At 46.8% G+C, this 27,801-nt stretch overlaps 2 protein-coding genes across 4 annotated transcripts in view; both read right to left on the minus strand.

Annotated features, from left to right (window-relative positions):
• The window catches only part of FNIP1 (folliculin interacting protein 1), a gene marked incomplete at both ends in the record, with an annotated part of 57,874 nt that extends 47,294 nt beyond the window's left edge, over positions 1-10,580 (minus strand). For all 3 annotated transcript variants that reach the window (XM_079542636.1, XM_079542635.1, XM_079542634.1), the window contains one exon: positions 10,492-10,580. In XM_079542636.1, the coding sequence (XP_079398762.1) occupies positions 10,492-10,580 (89 nt within the window). The remainder of the gene's footprint in view (positions 1-10,491) is intronic.
• A 4,344-nt stretch (positions 10,581-14,924) lies between these two features.
• Positions 14,925-23,192, minus strand: MEIKIN (meiotic kinetochore factor; the record flags this gene model as incomplete). Its single annotated transcript, XM_079542537.1, has 12 exons — positions 14,925-14,971; positions 16,329-16,452; positions 17,959-18,141; positions 18,495-18,589; positions 19,248-19,306; positions 20,225-20,264; positions 20,480-20,599; positions 21,018-21,164; positions 21,701-21,761; positions 22,253-22,331; positions 22,527-22,614; positions 23,024-23,192. 12 exons carry the CDS (start codon positions 23,190-23,192, stop codon positions 14,925-14,927), a joined length of 1,212 nt encoding a protein of 403 aa, XP_079398663.1.
• Positions 23,193-27,801: the final 4,609 nt, after the last annotated feature.

The raw sequence follows: 27,801 nt of genomic DNA on the forward strand, positions 1-27,801 counted from the left end.
TCGCGCTGCTGTTCCAATCCACTTTTGAAAGGCATTCAACAGATCTTTTGTCCCTCGCACGTGATCCTTGCAGTTGTTTGAGGTGAATGAAGAGTCCCACAGGGAGCACAGGAGACTGCTGTGACCATCGTGTCACCTGGGAACAGCGCTGGGTTGGTGCTCACTGCCTTCAGCTTCTAATTGCACCACACACAACACTGCAGTGAAAGACTACTCACACAACACATCCACAGTTTACAACATCAAAAAGAACAGAAATAAACGGACTTGGAAAGTTACCCTGTGACAAGAACTTCAAAAACCGAGTAAACCTGACACACCTGAGGCAAGACCGATATCCAACATCAGTCAGCTGAGCTGCCAACCTCCAAACAAAACGAACCATGTCTGGAATCGACCTCACAGCATGATTTTAAAGCTGGGTGGTGTGTGTGTGTCCTATTTAGCAATGATGCACATGCCAGAAGTACTTTCATTATTAGTTTTACCCATTCTGTATTTCTTCATGAGAAAGGGTGTCTGAAGTGATGTTTTTAATAGACTCCAGTGGGAAAGAACTTTGAGGTATTTAAAGCCCTTCAACCATAACCGTGCATGTGAGGGGCTTTTCTACTGCTAGACTGGCCAGGCCTTATTGAAAATTCCACTTGAAAGACCAATGCAAGCTCCGAGCATCTTTAGGAAGCAGCCACTGCACCTAGATTTCCTTGCTCTTAAACCCTGGCTTGTGATAAAGAAACTGCAGGTTCAGATCCACGTGCTCTCCCGGCTATCAGCACTGAAACCCAGCCCAAACGCACACCTTCCTTATCACGGGATCCTGCTGGGACACACACTCCAAGCCAGCTCAGGGTCAACAGAAACACCTGATAAAACCTGCATTGTTCCACAGGGAGAGGTTGTACTTTATCAAGATGTATGCTGAGTGTACATACAGGAAGCCCCTTTCCGGCAGTGCCTTAGAGCAGCACACCAGGCACTTGCAGGCAGCACAGCTGGCCAGATGTGGCTGCAGCACCCCGGCTCTCCTCAGAGACTGCTCAGTGCTGCAGCTTGATGAGCTCCAACTCAGCACGAGCACCTGTGTCTTCTGCAGCTCACACACCACAGCCTACCACGATCAAAGCTTAGCTATTATTCTCTCTTGTTCCTCTGGTGTGGCACAATCACTTTGCTCTCCCACTCAAAAGCATTTCCTTGCCTCATCCTTTTTCTCCGTATTCAGGCTGTCCACGTGAACGTGTGTAAGATGTGGGAACCAGAAGAAACGTAGCACTGCAGGCACCCTGCTGAGAGCCAGTAACAGCACCATGTGAAGCTATTTATTCTGCTGCATCAACAGGAAAGGAAGGTCACGTGCTGGACAGCAATAGCTGTCAGTGCCACCAGGATGTTTCAGACTGGGTCATTGCTTATTTTTTTTTTTTTGCAAAGGAGCTGTTGGCATAGCAATTGCTCTCTTGGCTCTTCCTTTCTCTTCTCCCTTCTCATGCTAGTGCGTGTCATTTGGAATGACAGCAGTGACCCAAACAGGATGCACCCTACTGCTGGTGGCAGTGATAGGGGATGGGGCAGCACCCAGGGGGAAATGTCAGGGAGCAGAGGCAGTACTGAGGGCCTCAGGCAGCACAGAGCAAAAGAAAAATGAAAAATGGAAGAGAACTGAACTTTAACCCTTTTACCCCTCTGCATGTGTGAAGACTCATCTCCGAAGCACAGGACCAAACAACAGGACAAGGGATACCATCAGTGAAAACATCAGCCTGTAAATGCATGCACCGAAGCACAGCAGCTGCACACACACACAGGCACCTCCTTGCTCCCCAGGAGCTCTTCTTCCAGCTTAGATCTGCCTTTTGCCAAGCCCAAGCTGTGCCACCAAAAGCCTTCACACCTTACAGAGATATGCCAAAGCTGAGGACACTCAGTGCATTATAGCAACGGGTCATTTTATGTTTGCTTTCATTTCAATTTGTTTCTCCTTTTAAGAACTGTAAATAGACACAACCTCTCGACAAACAAACTCCCTATTCCTGCACGTTTTCGCCTCTGACTTCTCTGACCCTGATGAGATGAGAACAACTGCCTTTCATGAATTTACTTTATCATTACCATTTTCAATTACACCTGCTTTGGAGAAAAAGAGGACATTGGTTCACGATGAGCATCCCTTGTGTGACAGAAGGCACACACAGTTACCCAGCACGCCTGCTGTCACAGCTTCTTAACCCTCCGTGCTCTCAGTACAACTATTTCCTTTTATACCAAGAAAGTAATTTCCAGTAACTCGTAGCAACTGAAATATCTTTAAGCACTGGAAAAAAAAGAAAAAAAAAAAAAAAAGAAAAAAAAAACCACCACCAAAAACCCCAGCCACCTTTTTCTGTCTACTTCAGCTTTATGTCGGAGCACAGGCTGCCTCAGCATAGGAAGGCAGTCAGCACTACAAAACATGGGGTGCATTTCTTTACCTCTGTCTTTAAGGAGTAACGCCATTATTTCTCCTGTAGGAACAAGAAAATTCTGGCAGAAATCTTCCCTCCCAGATCCTGATGTTCAGATAATGTCATTCAATGAGAACGAGCTTCTGGGAAGGAAAGAACGCTTTGCCCCATGATTTGCAGCTGATGTTCCCTGCATGCACAACCACACACAGATTATCGTCTCTATCTGCTTTCCACTCACACCTGAACTAATACCATTTTTCTACCCATTTCCACTATCAGATTTCACAGAAAGGATTAAATAAACCATTCTGCGGAAGTCTCCAAACGGAAAGAATATTTTCTAGGGAGGTCATCATGGGGGGCATCATGGCCAATGTGATACACCGAAATAAGATCTCAGTCCGGTCTGATCATTCATGTGTTAGCTAACTGCTCAGACGTGCTTCCTTCTCACTTACCCTCCTCTCTGTGCCACCATTACCCAAATCACAGCAAGCCAAATGCAAGGCCCACGGTCTTTGGAGGCCTGTTTTCTCCCAGGGAGGAATGCCCAGCAGACCTGAGAAATAGGAGTTTGTAGCAGAGACTTTGCTATTCCTTTACACCCCTGCATAAAGCCAGCTCTCCCGTGGGTCACGAGGCTAGGACAAAACCAACAAAAGCCAATGGCAAGGCAGCTGCTCCTCTGTGCCATGCCCAAACATGGCACTTTGCTGCGAAAGAGGAAAAGGAAGCAGGAATTTGGGCAAAGAACCGCTCCGGCTCAAACAGGCACAACGCCAGGACCTTCAGTCAGGGCTGAACCGAGCCCAAAGTTTCTTCATTTATCAACTAAAACAGATGGCAGACAACTGCAGCTTGGCTCCTCTTTCTTTCCAGTTATATATCACACAAACTGAAAGTTTACGTTTTGTGTTTTGTTGACACTTTGGCCGGACCAAAGGAACCACACTGCTAGCAAAACACACAGAGCTGGGCATGTGTCAGCCCCACAGGCAAGCAGGGCACAGACAGTGCCTACACTGAAAGAAATACAACTGTTTCTGTAATGGATTTTACTCATTTCAGGTCAAAACCACTGCCGAGGTTACCCAGGCTGCCTCCACAAAGGCATCAGGTAAGACTGTAAAATAAAGACATGCACTCCATTTCACATGCACTCCAGCTACTTCAGTCCAAAAGCAATTCTGAAGCAAAAAACACACTGTACTCATGGACATGCTACACGCATGCACTGTTAATATTCCACGTGCAGTCCATGTAGTGTTTTGTGCTGCAGTTTGCTTGCTCAAACAAGTTTCTCTGTAGAGCATTGTACTCTGAATAATGATATCTACAGAAGCTATCAGTTTCAGAAAAGAAAAAGGTTGAACTTCTTACGCAAATATGCAGAATTATCTCAATGAAAAGCTTCGGTTGGGCACCGAGCAACAGCACAATGCTGTAAAAACAAAAAAATGCTTTTTGATACAAAGACTAGTATAAAGAATAGTAACCGTTCACACTTCCCCAGAGTAGAACACACTGGGGCATGTATTTTTAGACATAAAATGCAGTCATCCTGTGCATTTGCAGTGCAACTGAGCTCTGCATTTTTCCTAATGTTACTCACCAACATGTGATCTTGCAGACGTCCTGCTCCAGATGTAGCAATAGGACAGAACGCAGCCCTGCACATGAAACCACCGTGTGCATTCCTGTGCATGCGTACAGCTCGCCTCTAGAGTGGTCACCTCTTGCATTTAGCCAAGATGACAGCAGGTTCCAAGTCACACTGCAGCAGATCATCCCAGAACAGAAGCCTGAACTCATCCAAGCTGTCACTACCAGCAGACGCTACCTCCAAAGTGTGCACACAGAAAGGATAAACCCCTCCGAAAGCAACAGAAGGGAGACTCATCCAAAGGTCAACCAAAGGAGCTGATGGTTCCCAGAGAGCAAGGTCTGCAACCTGTGTCAGCTAAAAGCACTGTCAGTTCCTAGATTTGCTGCAGAAAGGAGGAAGGCCTTGCAGTGGCCGAACTGGCACAGACACTTCCTCACTGCCCTGCAGCATCATCTAAAGAATGGAAAACACAGCGCCTGTAAGTCTGCAGAAACACCTTTGGACAACATTTGCCAAGGTTAAGCTCCCACAAACATAAAGGAGCATTTTTTACCCTACCTGCACACACAGAACCGTGATGAGAAGCCTCGCACCGTGCAGATGGGGATCAGCTCCCCCAGCTCCAGCTGGGACAGGCAGCAGGGAACGCTTCACTCCCTGTTGGATCAGGCCCATCCAGGAGGACAGCAGGACCGGCGAGCCAAGGAAAGCTCAAAGCAGACCAAAGGAATCAGCAACTGGTGAGACCCCCACCAGTCCTGCAGAGCTTCCTGAGCACCACACGAGGCCACATTCTCAGTTGTGAGTCAGCTGTGAGTTGGTCTTTCTTCCCCCTTCAGATGACGGAGAGCCAGCAGCACCCCTGGACTCACACCCTGCAGCCTCTCCCAGAACCATTCTGCTTTACAGGAAGGAGCTGAAGCTGGAAGGGGAACAGAGTGGTTCCAGAAGCAGAGCAGCACAGACCCCCTCCCCACAGCCGGGCATGGAACGACAGGGCCGGGCAGGCTGCAGGCACACTGCCATGTCCTGACCTGGGGTCCCACTTCTGTGAGGCACCGCTTCCAGAACCACCAAAGCTTTGCCTGTGCCCAGAGCAGCTCACAGATCTTCTTCTCTGCGAGCTTCTGCTTCCACAACAGAACTTCACTTCCAGCACTGGAAGGTATGCAAAAGCTCAGATGACAGGAAATGCAAAACAGAATTTGGCAAGAAGCAGCGCTTTGGAAAACAGCGTTATATTTCAAAATACAGGCCAGAGTCGTCATGGCAAGACAGAAATCTGAGCAGAAACCAACATTTATTCAAAGCTTGCCGCACTCAAGCAAATTAATACAACCAAAAACCCAAAGACTCTTCCAGAGAGATTAAGAAATCATGGATTTAAGAAAGAAAAACTTAAGGGGCATTAAAGGGCAGAAATAGGCCTAATACAAACACAAGAAAACTTCTGATGTTTAAGGATTTGAATAGCCCTAAATATGATGGGACAAAGACTTTTCAAATTCACCAGATACCTGGAAACGATGACAAGCAGGAGCTTCTGCAGCATCCATCCAGCTAGGGCTGGTTTTGAAGGTGTTCAGACTTCGAAGCAGCAAAATTCCAGCAATCTAACAACCACTGGCCAAACACTTACAGAAGCAAACAAATATCAGAAAGCAGTGTGTCATTAATCACAGGCGCTGGCCAGGCTGGCTGTTGTAGAACAGCCCAAAGAAGCCTCATGAGATGCTGTTAGGGCAAGGAATCTGCTAACCGTGGAGGGTAACGTGGGCTCAGGCAGGCTGTGGATGGATACACAGATACCTCTGACACGATGGAGTGGGGCATCCTGTGTGCTGCAGCAGGTAAATGCCATCTGAGCCTGGCAGAGGCGTTACCAATCCAACTGTCCAAGACCTCTCTCTGAATTTGGGTCTGAAGATACCACAGTGTCGAGATACTGCCAGGTTTGAACTCCTCAGGCAACCAATAAAACCACACTTAAAAAGGGAAAGCAGTGCAGCAGTCTCTGCTGGTTACCCCTGCTCTCAGCACGGGAGGAGCAGACTGTGCTGCGTTCATGTCGTTGGCAACATCCACCTTCAGGAACAAGGAGAAAACTTACCAAGAAGTTCTGCAGTTAAAATTCACCTGGAAAATGAACGTGAAGGCAAATGTCGCATTCCTCCTTAACCTCACTCCAGAGTCCCTCATGAAACCCCCCATCATATGTTGGTAGATGCCTCCAGATCCCTTTTCAGTTCAAGATCAAGCTAGAAGAAATTAGCTCCTGGCTCAAGAAGCAATGAATTATATTAATGTCAGAAGGTGGACAGCATTTGCACTGTGCAAGAGCAATAGCACTGCAGATGCACTGGTTGGTGAAGCATCCTCATGTCACAGTACCCATCTCCAACTCATAGGATCAATAGGAACTTGCTACTCCCCCCAATGAATCCAGCTGGCAAAAACCACATGAAAAGAAACAAAGCTCAGGATTCCACTTAAAGACACTAGCACAGAGAAACAAAGTGTTTGGGCTGATGGGGGATCCCTGCCTGGCTGCATTTCAGGAAACACTACGTCACAGCCAGCCATAGGCCTTGGGAACCTGACAAACCACCCCCAGCAAAGGAGCAGCACCTATAACAGAGAGACCCCCCAAAAAGCACAGTTCCAGAATGGCTGGAAATTGTCCTCTGTGCATAAGGATAAGAGCATTTATTTATGCCTGTGTCATCCCACTCGGAAAGCTGTGCTTGTCCTCAGAAACACTCAGAAAACCAAAGCAAGCCCCAAAAGGAAGAACGCACCCAACCTTCATGCTGTCAGTAAGACCCGAAACTGAAAGGGGTTCTTTCAGGCTTAACAACTACCACACAGCTGTACCTCTACAACAGGTGCTTAAACAAGGGCAGAACAGAGTTTGGAAACATCAGCGGAATGCCCCTTGGGGTGGGATGGTTCTTTGAGGCTCTCTAGATTAAAAAAGAGAAGCTTGTATTGAGCTTCAGTGTAAAAAAGCACTCCTAATTAATAATCCCTCCAGCTAGATGGGAGGGGTGTCTAGAGATAAACAGAACAAGTGTTTCAACCTCACACCTGAGATGGAATGGAGCAGTTTCTCCCCAGGTCCAACCCCACAAAGTCACTGCCCTGCAGCTCTTTGCGAAGCCCCCCCTCCCACAGCAGGTAACTGTGCTGCTGCCCCAGCTGCTGTCTCCATGGACATAATCTCATGCCACAAAAATTCTGCTGCAGTCCCTCCACTGGAAATACACGCACATATTTAAAAAGTTAAGAAGCAACATCACAATACAGTCATAAAGCCTGAGAGCTGCCAGCAATTCACTGAGCTTTGCGCTCATCCTCCAGAGCATGGTTCAGACAGTCGAAGCAGCGGTGCTTCAGGAGCTCTCTCCTCTCCAAAGCACTGAAGTGTGCCTCTGAAAAGCCAGAAAGGAAATCCTACTTCTAACTGCAGCAGCCCAGCACAAATGCAGAGGAATACTTTGTGTTTGCACACAATACAGGGCAGAACCTGCGGCTGCTTCTCCCTGGCCATAGGAAGTTTTTGTGAGATGATTGTTCCCATTTTACTGAGAAGGTGATGAGAAGATTTTGTAACAGGGTTCATTTGATGGCTATTTAAAATGCATATATATGTTTTATACACTTGCATGCAATTCATATAGCAGCAGCTTCACGTATTTTTACAACTAGAATGCTTGGATTCTGTAATTCTAGAGAGACACACACACCTACAATGCCACATCCCTGGTGATGGCAGGAGCACAGGGCTGGCAAGGGCCTGGCTCAGCCTGCCCTGCCTCCTGCCACCAGCAGGCCACTGCCAGATGCACGGCATGGCCAAGGACTCTATTAATAGCAGAATTTACCCTTGGGGAAAATCCACTCACGTGAGTATTATTTGCAGCAGACAGCTGGTACTCGACACCTTGGAGCTTAAGGGTTGTCTCTGCTCTGGAATACTTGCAGGTGTTTCTTGTAAACATATCTTACTATAAAAGCATGGAATGTTTTTGCTCTTGCTATGAACACCTGGCTGCATGGGGAAGAGTGCAGACTGAAGACCAGCTCTGCTGATTGTCACCAGTTAAGCTGAAGGGTTAAAACACCAATATGTATTAGATCTTAAAGCTGCTTGTCATATATAGGGGAAAGAAAAACCAAACAACATGGGACATCAGCAAATGCTTTGCAGCTGCTGACTTACTGAGCACCTCCCTGGAAGGGGCAGCCTCTCCAAATCTGCTTCTGAAGTGCTGCTGCACTCAGCCTCCAAGTGTCACAGCCCCACCTGAGACAAAAGGATTCTGAGCAGGAAAAAGAAAAGTAATAAGGAAAAGCTTCCACAAGAAAAGGTAATTTCTGTTACTGTTGAAACAACGTAAGTTCAGATCAGTAAAATTTACGCCTTCGTAAATGTTCACAACAAGCCTGAATGAAAGGCAGAGTATGGTCATAGAGAAAGAAGAAAAAGAAGCATCAAAATCATCCTAAAATGATCTGCTATATGGATGTCATTGCCATAGAAACTGGGCTTTTCTCTCTCCTCATCAACCCCTAAATATATTAAGTGAATTTCTATAACGATTATGGTTTTGTTTTTTTTTTACACAGTTTCTCAGTAAGAGGACCAATGTGAAGGCAATAAACAGCAACAACATGCAGGATACTTGGAAAACATTTCATTACTGAGAATATAAACAAGTAGTAATATACCAATACATAAAGATATACTTGTATCACTGAAGGCAACGAGACTGATGCCCTCATATCTACTGGAAGCACAGAAGCAGACAAAAAGACAAAAAAGAATTCTGGTTTCCAGGCTCCAAAATCCAACTATCATAAATAACACTCTTTATTTGGTGCATTCTCCATTAGTTTCACCCATAACCAATAAGACCACAGTGGCGAGGATTAACTCCAGACTTATCCCCACTTGGAAAAAAAAAGAAGCCATTAGGCAACGTGCCTGGAGGGCACTGAAATACAGCACTTGGCTCTCAGCAGCACAGCCCCATCCTACACCTCAGCCATCAGCACCAAATGAACAACTGCACATCCACCAGCTGCTGCCTGATGGTTCCCATGACACGGTGAAGCAGCACTGTATGAGTGGAGGAGGGCAGAGCAGACAGTGTGACGTATCTTCAAAATCCACGTCCAGTTTGGCACGCTGCGTGTTGAGAAGGAAGAGGAGGCATCTCCCTGCAGAGTGCTTTTGCTTTGTGATCCTGCCTGGGGTCTGCGTGGCAGCTGCTCAGCTAACCTGCAGGCTCTGTACAAACTCATCATTACTAGAGCTCTCATCAGGCTGGGAAAGGTGTGGCAATGGCCCGGCCCAGCCGTGCTGTCCCTTCCCCAGCAAAGAGCCTGACCTCAGACATAAGCTGAGTTACAGAATTAGATGATGTGGACATCATTAAAAAGCTTTATCTCCTAAAATACGTATCATTTTAAAGGAGCTACTACCACAGCCAGTAGAGAGGAGCTGAGGGAGCAGCATCTCCAGAAGGCAGCTCTATGAGCTCCAGCACCGGCCTTCAGGTGTAGCCCAAGCTGCCTGCTGGCCACGCAAGAGCTCCACGGACCCACCACAGCTCTGTGACCACCGGGATGCTCCGACCGCAGCAGCAGCACTCCGAAACACCCCAAGCAGGAGGTGCGCAGGACTCGTGTCCCCACGTGCACCCAGGTGTCCCCTTCCCGTCGGCACAGTCAGGGCAGCGGATGGGAGGAGCGCATCGAGGAGCGCACAACTTTCCCATCGCAGCGCAATCGGTCCACGCTCCAGCTGAAAACTTTAAAACTATTTCGCAGGGTCGCTTTCTGTCCCACCAACCAAGAGGGGGCTGCGTGGTTTCCCAGTGCTGGGCGCTCGGTTTTACAGCCACAAACGGAGCCGTTTCCACCCGGCAGCTCCGAACGGAACCCCGGCTGGTTCCCCCGGCCCGGGGCTCCCCGCACACCGCCCCTCCTCGGCCCCGCTGTTGCAGCGGCAGACCTAGAGCCGCAGCGGTGAGATCGTGACAAATTTCACCAGTAACCCTACACCTCTCTTGGCACCGACTCGGCCTTTTCCCCTCCTTTTTCTGCACGTTTTTAAGGTCGCTCCCTCGCGGCTCGCAGCCCCGTGACGAGCGGCATGGCGCCGGCCTCGCCTCCCCCCCTCCTCCTCCTTCCCCCCAGCCTCGAGCATCCCCCGAGGGAACGCCGGGAGCCCCGCAGGGCCGCCCCGGGGGCAGGAGGAGGGCGGCGGGGCCGCCGCGAGGGGCAGCGCGGCGCCGCCTGAAGAGAACCGGGCGGCGGATGGCGGCGGCGCCGCGGGGAAGGGGCGCTGCCCGGCACCTCACGGCACCTCCGGCGGAGCGGGAGCCCGAGCTCGGGGCGGGGGGGAGGCGGGCGGCCCCGGCGCCGCTTTACCTGAAGACGCAGTCGTCTCTCGCGTCCCTGGCCGGGGATGTGAGGCCGTGCTTTTTGTTGAAAAGCTTCTGAAACAGGGTGGGCGGCATCTTGGGGAGCCGCCGCTGCCCCCCGCCGCCGAGCGCCGGGCTCCGCGCAGCGCCGTCCCCGCGCCGCGGCTAGTTCCGCCCGCCCGACTCCATTCGGTGTCACAGTCATATGACAGAAATTAGTCACTCGGCGCTGCCAGAAGGGGAGGGCCGGCGGGGCGGGCCCGGCGGGGCGCTGCGTGGGCCGCTGAGTGGCTGCGGCCCCACGTGGGCCGGGCGCGGGGGGAGCGGAGCGGAGCGCGCGGCCCCCGGGTGGGGAACGGCCGGAGGGGCCGGGGCGGGAGCGGGCCGTTGCTGCTGCACCGGAAAGGCCTCGAGAGCTGGACGAGCGCCTCAGGGACCCTCACCCGCCGTACCGCCGCCCGCGTCCCCCCGTGCCACATCGCCCCGTTCCGGAACGCCGCGGGGAAGGCGGTTCCCCCCCCCCCCCTCCTAGGGCAGCCTGTGCGGTGCTCAGCTGCTTTTTCAGAGAAGTTATCGTACCTTCAATCCAACCTTCAGCACTTCAGCAACTTTTCTTTGAACGTGGAGGCAGGTTTCTGCTTGATTTCCTTGGATAGGTCAAGCTTTGGGGCTGGAAAACGAAAAAGAAAGAAACCACCACCACGACTAATGCATTTCTTCCCACCCTTCTTCTCCCCCAGGCCTATTCGGGATGGAGGGGCTCCCCAGCACAGACAGAAATAGCATTGGGACAAGGCTGGAGGAAGGAAGGCAGCCACGTGTGCTGTGTGCAGGGGAAGCCATCGTACCCATAAAACAGCCATCTGCCAAACGCATTTAGGACACAGTAACCCACACGTGAATCCAGACCAAACAGAGGCCAGAGGGACTGAGCATTTTTTGCAGTATTTATTAGTTCAGGTTTAAACCAATGGTTACAGTTACCAGCCTCCTTCACCGTCTCGCTGTGAGGATATAAGACTAGCAGAAAGTGAAAATAATTAAGAACTGATTAAATAGAAGTGACTCATCTGCTTTCTCTGGAAAACGGAATTAAACTAAGTCAGCATGTGACATAACGCTACATTAGAAATACTTTTAAACAAGGATCATTTTGTGCGTAACATACACAACTGTCTACAGGATCTCTGGTTTTCATCCCCTACAAGTTGATGCTGGTAACAGAAAGCAGGAACCAACGTTCAGACGCATCTTTCCCCCTTGTTCTGGATGGAGGACATACCTGCATGCTGCAGGCTCACAGGCGAGAGATCTCTATATCCCTTCACTATGTGAAAGCCTTCAAACTGGGCACACAAATGCAGTTTCAAATAAGATCTTCAAGTGTAGAATACTACAAAACAATAGAATTTGACCAGGAAATACAGCTGAGCTTTCAACAGTTTCACAATTAACAGAACTGAAGACTGAACCAACATCAAGTGTATTCAAATCCAAGTTGCCAGAGCCCCTTTCAAAGTGAGTCTGTTCCAAAGCCTCAAAGTTAACAGCAAGGGATTCTGGCAAGCTTTGTTAACACATCTTAATCAAGAGAGCAGAGAGGAGGATAGATAGGAAGAGAACAAGAACGAAATACGTTTCATCATCCATTTTCCTGAAAAACCTCCCCACAGGCAAATCCTCACACCTGCATGAAAAACATGACTTCCAACTTACCTGCCCATTTAGTATGCATTGCCTCAGACTCCAATCCTGTCCTTTCTGTGTTTAGAGATTAGGATTTAGAGAACTTAGAAACAGAACCATTTGCATACAAGGGCTTTACACTCCAGCAGCTGGTTCACATACCCCTGTAGCATTCCAGTGGGGGAAAAAACATCTTTCGTCATCTCCAAGCACTTTCACCCTCCTAGAAGAACCATTCATTTTCAAAAGCAACTGCAAACTATTAATGAAAACCCTCATACATTTGTCCCTGAATGCTTTACTAAACATGCATCCTCAGAGCACATTTCATGGATAGAAAGTTCTTGTGCAGATTGACTCACTGTCATTCCTTTCAAGCCATTGGGACTTCAACACGTCTAGGCTTGTGACAAAGCAGCCCCATTGATACTGCGAGGACTTCTCAATCACTGCACAAATAAGCTCTTCTGTACTATCCCATTAACTGCCTGTGACCTATAACCTTTATCCACTAACATGGAAGAACCAGTTTCCACTTTGAGAGAAATTTTATACAGCCATTCTTCAGTTCGAAACCAAAGCATGGGAAAGTGCCTGTCCTTTCAGAAAAGCAGAACAAGAGTGGATATTGTTGCGGCCTCAAAACGAGTAAGATTTCCTTCCCTAGGGCTGAGGGCTAGCCTGGTAATCAATTACACTTTCCCTCATCTCAAAAGATGAAAAAAAGGAGCAGCACTTTTGTAACTGAGGGGAAGGACAAGAAAGTTAGTGATATTTCTGTCCTGGACGGCCTCATCACACTGAGAGAAAAGAAAAAGAAAAAAACAGAGTAAAACACTGCAGTTTTCAGGCTGCTCCAGCCAACCCCACAGTTATAAGCAAGTATAACTGCTTTGATCTTGCACTCTCCAATTACTTTGTCAGTACTGGTCTATTTATGATTAGAAAATAAAAATGCTTTGGGGGCAAAGTGTTGTGGGTTTTTTTTTTTTTTTAGGACCTTGCTAGTATACTCTTACAACAACATCTTTCACTCTGGTTCAAGCAGAGGATAATCAATCATCTTAATCCTAACTTACTGCATACCCCAGTTTTGCTTAAAGCTACATCGAGCTGCTAACCCTTCTCTCCTAGGGGCTCCAGATTCTTGCACACTTTGTTACCAGCAGCTTTGTGTTTGTAAGAACAAGGATCCTGGTAATTAGAAGCATTCCTGGAAGCACTCCAACAAGATACTGGGAGAACACTCTCTACTAATGCTTAAAGGAAAAATAATTTAATGCCATGATTGTTATGATTGAGCCATATGATATGCTTAGACGACATCTGTTTAGAGACTAAATCCAAGTGTATCTACCTGCACTTCCTTCTAACCCAGAGCAATGGGAAAAGGCCCAGGGTCTGAACTTCCCCAGGTCTGCTCAGATGTAATCAAACTAATTAAAGTCGTGAATTTTATGTCTTCTTGACGTGCTTTTTGGAAACACAAACAGCTTCCAGGGCATGGCAAATCTGGCTGATAGTACTGAGAAACAACCTCACCTTTCAAGATGTTTGGAAAGCCAGACTGTTATTTTGAAACATGGAGAAACTTCCTTAATTCTACCAAAGAGCCTGGGTAAGGATTGGTGTTAGTGAGAACTTTGTGGAGACCCAAACTACTTCAGCATGCAGTAACTACGAGCAGAGAAAAGCCATGCTCTGGTCAGTGTTCTATGAAGCATTTGGCACACTGAAGAATGACATCTATGGATCAACGATCCACAAACTGGACTGGATTCCACAGCAGCACTGGGAATCCAACCTATGTACCACGCAGAACGAGCAGCCAACTGCAAAATCCATACCAACATCAACATCCAGCACTCCAGACATCTAGACAAGCTTTTTTCCACCTCTGTATTCATGCAAGGCACTTACTTCTCTCCACAAGTCTGAAGCCATTAAAAGTCACAAAGGACCTCTCATCTCTCACCGTCAGACCTTGCAAGCCTTTATCCACAGGCCATGTCTGCTTCTGTGCCCAAACATTATAGTGTATCACAGCACAGAGATGGAAGGATCACTTCACCTATCACACAAATAAAACTCCATAGATACAACGCCACTGTGGAAACCCATCAGTATCTAAAACTTGTACTGGAAAATAAAGCATTAGGTCAACTGATACTTTATATAAAGCACAGGTCCTGGTTGTAAACATTGTGCTTTCTGGCTTCACTTTGCATGAAAAGCTGCATCACAAGAGATGCACATTCTCCTGAGGATGGACAGCATAGGAGGCAAGGGCAGGAGGAGGCAAGGGGTTGTAAGAAGCCACTAACACAAACACCCCAATGCTGGGTGTTCTCTACTCAAGTAGAGGCCACAGCTGTAAAGGCCAATACCACTAAAAAAAAAAAACAACCAAACAACCAAACAGAAGTTTTGGCATAGCAAGAAGCAAAACTAAAGCGATGCAATGCGCCGTCTTCAAGTCATGCTTTTAAAAAATCTAAATGAACTGAAGCAGCATCCTTATGGAGCTCCTAAAGAACAATGCCCAGAATGAGATCTAGTTGCTTGTACAAGTAATTTAATAGCAAAATATTCAAGTGAAGGATTTACAGGATTTCTGTCAAACATTATATTAAGTTTCAAACAATGTAGAAGCCAAAAAAAATATGGCCATTAATTACTCATTAATACTTCTGTTTCATCTCCCTGCTACAGCAAACTTCACTTCCGTTGACTCTTGCTGAAAAATCAGAATCCTCATCTGTGCTTGCAGCAGATCCAAGTTTTAGAACTTGTAATAACATCTGGGGAAAAAAAATTGTTAAGTACTATCAATAAAATGATATATTCTCAAGTTTAAAGAAACCTCATTACTCTGATAAGTTGTTCACACGATCAAGAGAATCTATCACTGGGAGTAACTCGAATCTTACAGGCCCACGGCTAGTGAGCACAGAACAGCAGTTTTAAGAGTACATATGATACTAATGGAAGAAGTATAACCCCAAAGATTCCCTGAGCAGAGACAGAGACATCCAGCTCATAAAGAGCCCACAGACACTTGCACTAAGTTAATTCTTAATTCCCAGGCTGCTCTGGAGAAGTAGTAAAAGCAAACATTTTTCTTCTGATAGCCATCCAGTTGCCTACCAAGTATGACCTACGTTCTGCACTCCCATGATCCACACACTCACAAACACCTCCTGGGTGCTGTATGTACTCAAGCTGTGGAGCCAGCAACCTGCAATTCCATTGAGAGTTTGTGATATATGGCATTTTTGAAATCTGTTATGCTTATACAGTGTCTGTACACTAAATTAACGCAGCACAGACAGATGAATATAATTTGCAGATTACTTGCAGACACTGTAAAGGACTGTTTTAAACCGAGGAAGACATCTGCCATCCAGTGGCACACTGAGAAACTTCAAGGGATGGCATCTCAAAGGAGGGAACCCAAGCTCTATGATAGCGATGAGACAGCTTTGTACACAGTTCTCATCTCTGCTTTATAAAAGCTAGAAGTGAAAAAAGGAGCTTTCCGTATGCTGAGGGTCTCAGACATAAACAAAAAAGAAACCTTTAAAGAAAAATCCAATTACATGATGAACTGCTTAGAATCACAGAATGGCCTGGGTTGCAAAGGACCACGATGCTCATCCAGTTCCAACCCCTGCTGTGTGCAGGTCACCAACCAGCAGCCCAGGCTGCCCAGAGCCACATCCAGCCTGGCCTCGAATGCCTGCAGGGATGGGGCATCCACAGCCTCCTTGGGCAACCTGTGCCAGTGCCTCACCAGCCTCTGGGTGAAAAACTTCCTCCTAATATCCAACCTAAACCTCCCCTGTCTCAGTTTAAGACCATTTCCCCTTGTCCTATCACTGTCCACTCTCGTAAGCAGCTGTTCCCCCTCGTGTTTATACTCTCCCTTTTGCTGAGCATCTTAACTGTGTCAACTAAAAGCAACTCCAAGGAGAGCAAAAGAGAAACATGAAAGCTTTAGAAAGAAGCCGAGATGCTAACTATGTATTCAGCAAAACAGGTTACACACAATCTACTGACTGGACAGTGGCAGAAGCAGCTTTAGATATTTAAAGGACAAACAGACAATAAAGATAGCTAGTTATCACCTACACGGTGAATGATTCTATGTTCCATTACCTTCAGGCACTCCTTCAGGAAGGCAGAAGGCTTTTGTGTTAACTGGAAGTCGGCGATGCCTGCAAGGTCTACGAGCTGGCGAAGTCCTGACAATGGAGCAGATTTCTTTCCTGTAACACCAAGTCTGAAAAGGTGGATGACATTTCATTCACACAACTGAAGAGATGTTCTTCTAGCTTTCCACCAGGGACATTCAAAAAGCACGGAACAAAGAAAGCAGGGGGACATTGAAGGGATGTCACCAGAAAACATTTAAGACTGACTTGCATACCATTAACATGCGATAGGAATGGGAGACAGAAAGTTTCAAAGCTTGAACAGTCTTCAACTGCTCGCCATGCTGTAAGGTTTTAACAACAGCACTGCATACATACGTGCCAGGACTGGACTTATAGAGTGCAATCACATCAGAATCTGAAAGAAAATAACCTTTTTTTCTGGACTTGGAGGAAGAATTTCTCTTGCTGAGTTCAAAGACCCAGGAACAGTTTCTTCTGAGTTGACACTGGGACCTGTGGTATTCAGGGATAAATCTTCCCCTGATGAAACTCTGCACACTGGTGACAAGCTAAGCTATAATTTCTCCAAAACACAACATATGCAGCAATAACTGCCCAATTACATGACAGACAAACGGCCAAACTGGCCAACATTTGTTGGCTCATGCAAAAGACTGTTTTAATTGCTTCAAAAATATGATTTAGGACTCCTAATCTTAAATGATTCTTGTTTTCTGCCTCTAACAAGACCCTGATGTTCTCTGTTAATCTAGTGCCCATAAATCAAAGCTTGTTCACAACAACATATTGAATTCTACAACTCAAATCCTTCCAAATTACCTGGTGCAAGTCTTTCTATTGAAACAGTTCTCAATAAAACCATAGAAAAAAAACCCACAAATCTGCAGACTTGTTGAGAGCTATGGCATAAAAGCAAGAGACATCACTTCCGTTCCGGTGCTGAGAGAAGTGGCAGTACTGCCTTTACTGAGAGAAAACCCAACTTGGCATTAAACAGCAAGTTTGTTTGGAACAAAGAGGAAACACAACTAAGGCTACCAAGTGCTGATTTTCTATTGGAAGATGTTATAAAACATCTGACACTGTTCAGCTGGTTGAATTTCAGTTTGCTGCGCAACTTGAACTGTACCATAAGAACAGCCAGAATTAGATTGCACAATGAAGACTGATTGGTTCGGTTTTCATCACCAGAAATGCACATCAGGATAGACACATCTAGGACATTTATTCTTCTCCATGATCAGTGTTGCAAAACTCATTTGATAAGACAGATGCATTCCAAATCAGATGCTTGCTGTATTGTTCCTACAGTATTCTCTTAGTACACCACCCTGCTTTGTGACAACTCCACTGAAAGTAATTAACAGGTTTTAGAGCTGAAGTACTGAATTCCAAGTGTTCACGTTTTTTTGTCTCATGCTCTGTGAAATTAAGGCAAAGAATCAGTTGATTGCAGCACAGGAGAAGTACTTCTGAAGTCCCTTTCAAAACCAGGGGATAAAACACTCCATAGCACTTTTCATTTTTAACTGCTACGTTTGTCACGATTCCAAATTCTCACTTCAGTTTTACACCTTTGTTAATTAGCAAAGCACGATGTAATTACTTACCACTGCATCATCTGTCTGTCCACAGGGCAGAACCTCTGTTGTCACCTTCACTGATTTGGCTGAAGCTTCTGCTGGGGCAGATTCAAGCTGACCACAAGGCGATGCATTACCTCCTAACAGATCAGACAACTCTTCTTTTCTGATGCTCTTCAGCCTTTTGGGTTCAGCAGTCTGATTGTCAGGCTGAAGGATGAAACAATGACATTTCATGTTAAAAAACTGAATCTCTACTGTCTGGTAAGCATTTAACAAAGAGAATCCCAGTGACAAACTCAAGCTCTATACAGCTGGGTTGGTAGCAGTGACAAAAGTTGGTCTGAAAAAGTGAGCCTAGGGGGCACCCACAACCATGACAGCTAGCCAGAGGTATAAACAAGCTACCCTGGCAGTCTCTGCCATTGCCTGCAGGCACCTCTTTAAAGGAGCTGACAAGACTTGAATGCACATCTACACTTCTAGGTGGGGACTTCCACCTGCACAAGGAAGGGGCAAATCATCTGTGTTACAACCGAGCTGACTTATGGAAGGCTGTTCACCTTTCTTTCCGCTCCTACTGGTGAAGAACAGCTCGTGCCACTTTTTAGGGCTGGAGTTCTCTCTCTTGCAGTTGTAATTTTACAGATTTTTTTCCCTGTGATAGATTTCCAACAAACAAATTAACTTCATCTCATAGCCCACAGCCACCCTCCAACCTACGTCTTACAGGATGTTTTTTAAAGGATTGTTCCAAAGCCACCCATATAAATACCTCCTCCTTTCAATACAACCCTCATCTGCCTTGCCTCCTGCTGTCAACAGGGCAGCATTTTTCCTCTTCCCTTTCCTTAAGGAAACAAGGTTGCTTATTAATCATATGCTCACCTGGTTATTCACCACCAGACACGCATACTGTGTGAGCAGAGGAATTGCATAATCACAACAGTCCTTGCCAGTGGCAGCTTCTGCTGCTACTGCAGTCCAAATTAAACAGAGAAAAATAGTGTGGTACCTGGGCTACAGCCAGAATTGCATCACTCACAGTTCAGAACTGTAGTTACAGAAGAGACTCCTGTATTCGTGAAGGCTGACATTAAGTAAAGTGAGCAGCATGACCAAAAGCTGTTTCTGAAAAAGCTAAGTGAGAAACTCCGTTTTCACTAAGCATCACAGGTGAGCATTAAAAGTAAAAACGCAGCTTTGTTTTGCTGTTGCTAACTAACTTGTTATGAGACAAGCCTTATTTGCAGGAAGGATCTTCAACTCACACTTCCCCTTCTAGTCCAAACTGCCCTTAGCTTGTGGTGTTTTACCTGCCAGAGTAGTTGAAACACTCAGTTCTGAAGAACTGTAATTGCATTTGGGTCTCTTTCTGGGGGGAGGAGAAAAAAAGTGAGCTGCTCTCAATGGATGTTAACATTCATCAAAAAACATACACGGAAATCAAAGAACAAATAGAGCCTGAGTGAAAATTGGCTAAAAAAAAAAAACCTGCTAAACATAGTTTCAGCTTGTTCATCAGACAGTTCATCGTCTACCACCCAGGAACAGCACTTACTCCAAAGATATGTGCAATTTAAAAGCTACAGAGGACAATCACTGACACAAAAAGCACTTCATATAGATGATCTGTCAATAGAAGAGCTGGCATCCTAACAATAAGGAGAGCAACAAAGGGGTTTCAGTATATCACATGCACTGTTCTTCTCGTTAAGGAAAAAACATACTGCAAATAAAACTAAAAGGAAAAGAACAACCAGACAGTAGGTAGGAACCTGGCCTGAGATTCACAAAGGCTGCATTCAGTAATCTTTGGAAGTGCCTCATATTGGTTAATGACTCCTACAGAAAAGGTGCAGAACCTGGCTTTGTCCTCTGCGAGCCCACAGCACGACCAGGAGCTGACAGCAGGAGTTCCTCATGCTCTGTACTGCACAGGCAATCCCTGCACTGCCAGCCAATCTTTGCAACTGAAGGCAATCTGATAGAAACAGCATCAGTGGCAAAAGCCAATTTTATGGGCTTGATAGATAAGTGTCAGCTCCATCAAATCCTGCACTGAGCTTTGTCGCGCTGATGTTCCTGCAGCTCCAATAGTGAAGCAGGAGCCTATGAAGAAAACTCATACCTGCTTGTCTTCATGCACCAGTTTTAAAGCTGGTGGGGACACGGGCAGTTGAAACTCACCAGACACATTTGTGGGATCACAGGCTTACTCCTATTGCCCAAAATATCATTTATAATAGAGAAATCTGAGCATTCTGATGCATCAGCCTGCTTTGCAGATTACCTTTTTATGCACTGGTCTTTACAATCTTCCAATACAGGTTCTGAAAAACACAAAAATCTAAACATTAAAAGAAAAAGCCAAGCGAGCCAGACCTCGTTTTATGCACACTATAAAGCAAAACATTAGAAGCAAACACAGAACTTGAACAAGGAGCTGTTCCCCATTAAATAAAATAATCCTTACACATTACACAAAGTTCCTTGCACTGCAGTGATATTTGCTTATATACTATTTTGTATTGTACGAAATCATTACCTAATATTGGTGAAAGATTTGAGATCTGTAGTATCTTATCTATGGCCACTGCTCTGCTGCAGTCCAGAAGAGTGGAGTTCTTGCATTTCACAAAGTCCTCAAAGTCAGGATTACTTGCCCCTGCACACAGAAGATAGAAGCACAAGCTTCTCACACTAAAACTCACTGAGCTATTTCAACTTTTACCAAGTGACAGAAATCTCATTTGCAAGACTTCACAGCATAGCAAAAGCATCGTCTTAGTCCAAACATACAGAAATGGCTGGGGGAAATTCAGCTCAAAGCAAATTAATCAGTCACCCCCAGCAAACAACTTGTGCCAACAGCAGATACTTACAGTTGAAAGCATGATTTGAATTCTATCAGGCCTGGATTCACTCTGCATTGGAGGACCAGGTACCCAGGTTGCACATTAAGCACAGGGTGGCTCACAGCAAAGCTCTGACCCAGCGAGTCACAACCAACAGAGGCTACTGGCCCTCCTACTCCAGACAACCTCCTCAATCTTTCCAGCATCAAGCAAACAAAGAAGCCTCACCTGAATATTCCTCATCTCTTAACGTTTCAGGGGATGGGAAACTTTCTGTGGTGTCAGTAGCAACTGTGTCACGATCTGCAGAAGAATCTGCATCTAAACATTCGAGGAGAAAATCTGAAACACCTGTAGGAAGAGTCATCCCCGTGCCTGGAGGGAGAGGCAAAAAAGGCAGCTTCAAATGAACTGCATCACTTTACACACACACTTCATTTTTTTTTAAGCTTTTAAAAGTGTACCTTTAAGCAAATTGAAGAACTCGTGTTGAAAAGTGGCTCTTCAACAACAAAATCACTATGATGTGGTTTAAAACGGGCTGGGCTCAAGGCTGCCTCAATTGTGGCAGCAATCTGCTCAGCACGCACTGTTACTGGTCCTTCTCTCTTCTTTTTTTCCTTCATAAGGAAGCCAAGCAGTTCTCAAAAGACTTTAAAATAAGCACCTGCCCATGCAGCTTGAGATCAGCACTTTTTCATCTTCTGAAAGAACTCTTGTCACGAATAAGAGTTGAAGCACTCGGTGCACACACCTGCCTGGAACACGTCCTGTGCTGTTGGCTGCTTACACTCAATTCATGTGAACCAAGCACATGCTGAATCATTGAAATGCAATTTTCATTTTTACCTGTTGCTTTATACAGACACAAAAGAACATTCCATAACACGATGCACAATCACTACACTCACCTGAAGTAACATCAGTGTTTTTCAGGCTCTCTTTACTTTCAAAGTTGATTACTGGAGATTCCTAAAATTAAACAATCAATACAAAGAACATAAGAAAACCAGATCTAGACATTAAGTCTAGATTGCATTAAGTGCAATCAATGTCAGAACACCTGCAATAACAGATACTCAGGAACTGATTACGTGATACTTTATCACTTAAACTTGCTATTCAGAGCACAGTTTGCACCACTGCTTTTCATGCACCAATAACAGACCTGCAAGCTGACTTACAGCCATAAATCTCACAATGAATATCCATTAATTTGGATAGTTTTTCACTCACAGGTTGCCCAAGGAGGCTGTGGAGGCCCCATCCCTGCAGGCATTCAAGGCCAGGCTGGATGTGGCTCTGGGCAGCCTGGTCCGGTGGCTGGCGACCTGCACACAGCAGGGGGTTGAAGCTGGATGAGCATTGTGGTCCTTTTCAACCCTGGCTGTTCTATGATTCTGTCACATCTTTTAATTTACCCTTCACACATCAGCAGTGTTAGAACAAAACAGCATTCTCACCTTCAGCAGTACCGTGCTGCCTTCCGCATCCTCTTCATTCTTTCCCAAGAACGGCATTTCTTTCACATTCACTTGAGTGCTGTAACTGGAAAACAGAGCAGAGCTCAATCCATAGAGCTGCACTATGCAGAGGGAGCTGACAGCCCAATCCCTGCCCAGCAGACAGCCTGACCAGCATCAGCCCATCCAGCACCCACACTGCATTTACAACAGACGGCAGGCAAAACAACGATAAACCAGTGATAATTCTGTATATGAAAGCGTTCCAGCAGACCTTTGGTTGGAGGAGGGGCTCCCTTGGCTGACTTCAAGATTCTCCTTGATTTTTGGTAAGGTTTTCACAGCGCATTTTCCCTTTGGGCCTGGGGAAGAAAAAGTATTCAGTTCAGCAACAGGAATGAGACAAGCGTTTCTATCGCAGCACCTTTAAACGCTCCCACTTGTTGATGCTGACAGCAATTCTAGCCCTGTTTTCACACACACCACAAAGCCTGGATTTAGTTTATTCCCACCCATGCATTTATTGCCTCATCAGTATGCCAACCAAAGAAAAAAAAATCCAGCCAAATTTAGGAAATACCCTAGAAATCCTTCAGATATTCCAGAAACCCGTTGAACAATAACAACAATAATAATAAAAGCACTTTGGGAACAACTTTTGCTACGCCAAAGCTAAAGGAATATTTATTCTAAATGGGTTCCGCCCCACTCAGCCAAGACAACACCACAACCGACCCCAGCACCGCCCCCAGTGCCGCACACCGCACTTACAGCCGGGCTGCGGCTCCCCGCGCCGCACGCTGCCGAACAGCCGCCTCCGGCACTGCGCCGCCCCTGAGCGCCCCGCGGCGGGCAGCTCGCCGGGCAGCGGGGACGAACGCCGCTTCTTCCGCGGGGCCTTCCCCCCCCAAGCCGAGCTCCTCCAGTAGGGCCGCTCCATGGCGAGCCGCTTTTCCCCCCCTCCCCAACCCAGCCGGGCCGCGCACCGACCCCGCCGCCCTTTCAAGAAGCCCCGAGCGGCCCCAACCGCCGTCCCGCAGCCCGCATGCGCAGCACCCGCTCTCGGCAGCCGCCAGGCGGCGCTGTGCTGCGTGCGGAGAAAACAGCTGTGCATCTCGGGCGCCGGGAGGAGGTTAAACGGGGGGGGGGGGCGGAGTTGGTTTTTGGGGGTGGTGGCAATAAACATCCCCGGCACGGGGAGATTTGTTCGGCGTTTTGAGCTCGCTAGGGAGAAACGGAGGGTGCCAGGATGCGCTCTCGCAGACAGAAGGCGCAAAGGTGGTGCTCGGATTCTCGAAGCCGAACCCCGGCGCTGGTTTCTGGTGAAAAAGAAGTGCGCTGAAAGCGTGCCGCTTGCCGAGCAAAATCCTGCCTGGCCCCGCCTCTATCCGTGTTCCGGCCTGAGGGCCGGGGCTGCTGCTCGGCTCCTCTGATGAACTCAGGCTGTGCAGCGGGGCGGTGGGCATGGCGGAGCTGTGCGCCCCAACTCTGCGGCTCGTGGGACCCCGAGTTGTGTTCATACGCAGAAGAATCTCATTGTTCCACCAGCAAGAAAATACAGAGCATCCCTGGGCATTGCGGGATGGCCGGTGAGCGCGGCACAGAAGAACAGAGCAGAGATGGACAGCTTTGAGACTTTATTGTTCGAGCCACGCGGTCCCAAAACACACCGTGCATTCCCAGCAGTCAGTTCACATGAAACAAGCACACACGCTTTGTTGTATCACTATTGGTTTAAAATAAGAAACAAAACCATGACACAAGGATGCTGCGTCTTCAGAGAACTTTGCAACATACGTGTTGTGTTTTTGTGTTTGTTTTTGTTTTTATAGATGATTGCTAAAGTCAATCTCAGGTTCCAGCATTGCTTTGGTTGTTATTTACTGGGTTTTTATGACACGTTTCCTGTAGGCACACGTTCTGAACAAGTTCAGATCGATGGTGAGAACAGAGTGCTGGAGAGACATCAGGTCTTACAAAGAGCCTTTATTGTATGCCAGCCCATGAGATTTGAGAAACGGGACCATTTAATTCTTTACAAAAGTTTCCACAGATGACTTTTTGACGTACACACCCAAGTACCAACGTGGAAAAAAATCAGTGTGTTTTCTTACACAGATGCTTATGTTACATCCTCATCCCTTCACTTCCAGAATAGGCAGCACTCACAGAACACGTCGCTCGTTTGCTGCTTGTACTTTGCTAAAATACGTAACAAAACTGAAATGAAGGACTTAAAAGGACTCTGGGTGCCTCAAAATGTTTTATTTTGCAACAATTCCATACATCTGAAGCTGTTTCTCTCCGGTTATCCAGGAATATGGATTTCTCCCCCATAACGAATAGGCTCAGTCCCACCATTTAACGGGAGAAAATGTGGGGTGGAAACCATGGAACGTGCCAGGTACTGAAGAAAGTGAATTCCAAGAACAACCAAAGATCCAATTCTGGTGTGTGTTTTTTCCACAGACGGGATCAAAGTGAGATAAAGGAACAAGAACTACGCAGAGAGAATTGCCTGTAAATAAAACGCTTTGCCGACGTGTGCGTAAGGCATCGAGAGGTCTTTAAGTTATCAGCCACCATGCAAAAATAGTATATTCTTTCCCAGTATACATTCATCTTGTAGAGATGTATTTACAGATAGGTCACCAGTTTGTGCTTCTGACGCGTGGAAAATAACAAATCCTTTAGCTTGTTTTGTCCCGGGAGATTGGAAAACTCGGATTGTTCTGTTCTGTGCAAGGATTCGTAACCGTGGCAGAAATGACACTGGATTTTGCTGATGCTGATGTATCCGTAGTAACAGTGATGACAGATTGCAGGACAGGACTTCATCCATACCCAACAGCTCTCACCTGGGCTGTGTGAGCCGTGTCAGCCTGCAGGCGTGCCTGTTCTGCACGTCTCCTGCCAGCCTGGCATTGAGACTGTCTCACAGTTCCTGCTCACACTTCAGCGTGTCTTTTCTGTGCAATATATTGAGCAAAGGACATACAAAATATATAACTAAGCAATTTGCTCTTCCTGGAAGAAGTATTTTATTCTGACTTTCATCTATGATCACCGAAGGCAGCGTTCCAGCGATCCGACAGGCATAGCACCAGGCCCAGGAAGAACCTCCCGTTTTGGATACATGAAAGAACACAATAGATCAGGCTGCAGCACACATAGCCTTTGGGGAAGGGGCTGTAAAACTACCTGGTCACACGTGGTTCCTCAAAGCAAGCATGTTTTTGCACAGATCCCACCTGCAGCAGCAGCAGAGCTGTGCCAGTTTCAGTGGGCTTCTCTTGTCACATTTACTCGGTTGCAGAGTTAATGCCCCAACGACACTGAGTAGTTACATACAGTCATCTTTAAGCCATCAAGAACAGCGCTGTTTACAGAGAAGCATAGCATGCATTGCCATCTATGCAATAGCAATGAGTCCCAACTCTTTCAATAAGAAAGCATTAGAAATGAGTGTTGACATTGGTTATCGTGAGAGAAGAATAAACTGATTTAGTGGACAACCCCGGGGTTTTTCCCTGCTGCTCACAAGAAGTGCAGCGATTGGAGAGAGCTCAAAGCAAAACAAACACTGCTGCGAGGTGGGGAGAAGCCTTTCTGCCTGGCTGATGCCTTCCTCATGTACTCACAGCAACTTTTAATCTCATAATATTTGGTATGCTTATGGAGAGTCATCTGCGGAGCAATATCTGATGGCATGAGAAAGTAACAGAGGCAGCTTTTGGTTTATTCATACAGCTTGTCGCAAGTTCTGAAAATATTCACACTTCAGGATTGAATTTCCCCCAGATTTCTCCCCAAATTTTGCATCATCCTACAGTTCATGCGGTAGAAACAGGTCAGGAGAAAATAGCTTTCCTGTACTTACTTAGATGACAGATATTTGCTGGTATTCAAAAAAGAGGAGAGGAAATGGTGCCAGGTCCTTCACTGTGCTGAAGCATCTGTATGTGATGACTGCTTTTGGGCTCCACAGATGGGATGAGCTGCACTCCTCCAGGATGAGACTCCTGCATGACCTGCCCTAAAGAGCCAGACTGCCTCTGGTACTGCACACCCCACACTCAGACTCCCCAGGGGCTCTCTTGCTGTGTACAGTGATGAGAAATGAAGGTCCAATGCCGTCAGGTCACAGCAGCGATTTTTCTTACTTGCTTTCAACAGATATGAATCATTAGGTTGGAATCTGATGAAGAATCAGGCACAGATGGGATTCAGACCAACCCTCCCACGTTTGATAGATCAAATCGCCTCGTTCTGTGCGTGACTGATTATGCTAACAATTTCCTTTCTCTTTGTTCTGAAATTACTGCCATAAATCAGCCTATGTGTAAAACTAACCCATTAATTCAATTTATTTAATTTTTAAAGCGTGCAATGGGATTTCAGAGGGGAAATGAGAGAGACGTTGGATTAATAATATATCTTTTAGTTTCAAGAGTCTACAGGGCTTCCAGTCTAAGAGAGAATCATAGAATGGCCTGGGTTGAAAAAGACCACAATGCTCATCCAGTTCCAACCCCCTGCTGTGTGCAGGTCACCAACCAGCAGCCCAGGCTGCCCAGAACCACATCCAGCCTGGCCTTGAATGCCTGCAGGGATGGGGCATCCACAGCCTCCTTGGGCAACCTGTGCCAGTGCCTCACCACCCTCTGGGGGAAAAACATCTGCCTTTGCTGCACTAACAAGAGAGGTCTAGCAGACAGAGCCCCATGGTGCTGGTGCAGCACACAGCAGCTGGTAATGCACAGAGATGGATGTAGGGCCAGGTTCAGCAGTCCCAGTGCTCACACTCCCTGATCTCATGGCTTCTCACTGCTTTGCACTGTGCTTTTGTTGGCAGTTTGCTCTCCAGCCTCCATTCCTGGCCCCTTCCAATGGCTCCTCATGGATCCCGTATTTCCTTCCAAAACTTGCTGCTTATTGCAGAGAGGTCAAGGCAGGTGATAAGTGGATCCAAGCCTCTGCACGTGGAAGTGCTTTCCTAGCACCCACATCCAATGCATTTCCCCACAGCATTTTGGGGCCAGAATTGTCCTCATGGCCACATGGAGCAACATTTCCTCCTCTTCTTCAGCATGGCTGCATCCCAGGCCAGCTGTTCTCCAGACAAGACCCACATTGCCCAGCTCTGCTCACACCACGTGCTCCAAAATGGAACCAGCCCAACCAGGCTGCAAAGTAATAAAGCAAGGACCAGACACAGGTGACTCTCATGCAGGCCTTGCTTTGCTGTGCTGCAGCATCCCTGGGGCTCTGGGCTGCCTGAAATGGCCATGCAGGAGGTGCTGGGCTCAGCTGGAGGGGGCTGGGGGCTCCTGCCCTGCAGCACTGCCAACACGTTGTTGGGATCCCAAGCAGCGGTTGTCCATTAGGTGCCACACACTGAGAGGCCTGCTGAGCACAAGTACCAGGAGATTTGTTCTTGTTTCGATTCTGGCTGTTAGGTTGTTAGTGATTCAGTCAAACTGATGGAATTTACATCCTGGAAAATATAAAAACTATCACTTCATATACAAACCGATATCCAGCTCAGA

Source organism: Tetrao urogallus, assembly GCF_951394365.1.
Source record: "Tetrao urogallus genome assembly, chromosome: 14".
In the NCBI taxonomy this organism is placed as follows: Eukaryota; Metazoa; Chordata; class Aves; order Galliformes; family Phasianidae; genus Tetrao; species Tetrao urogallus.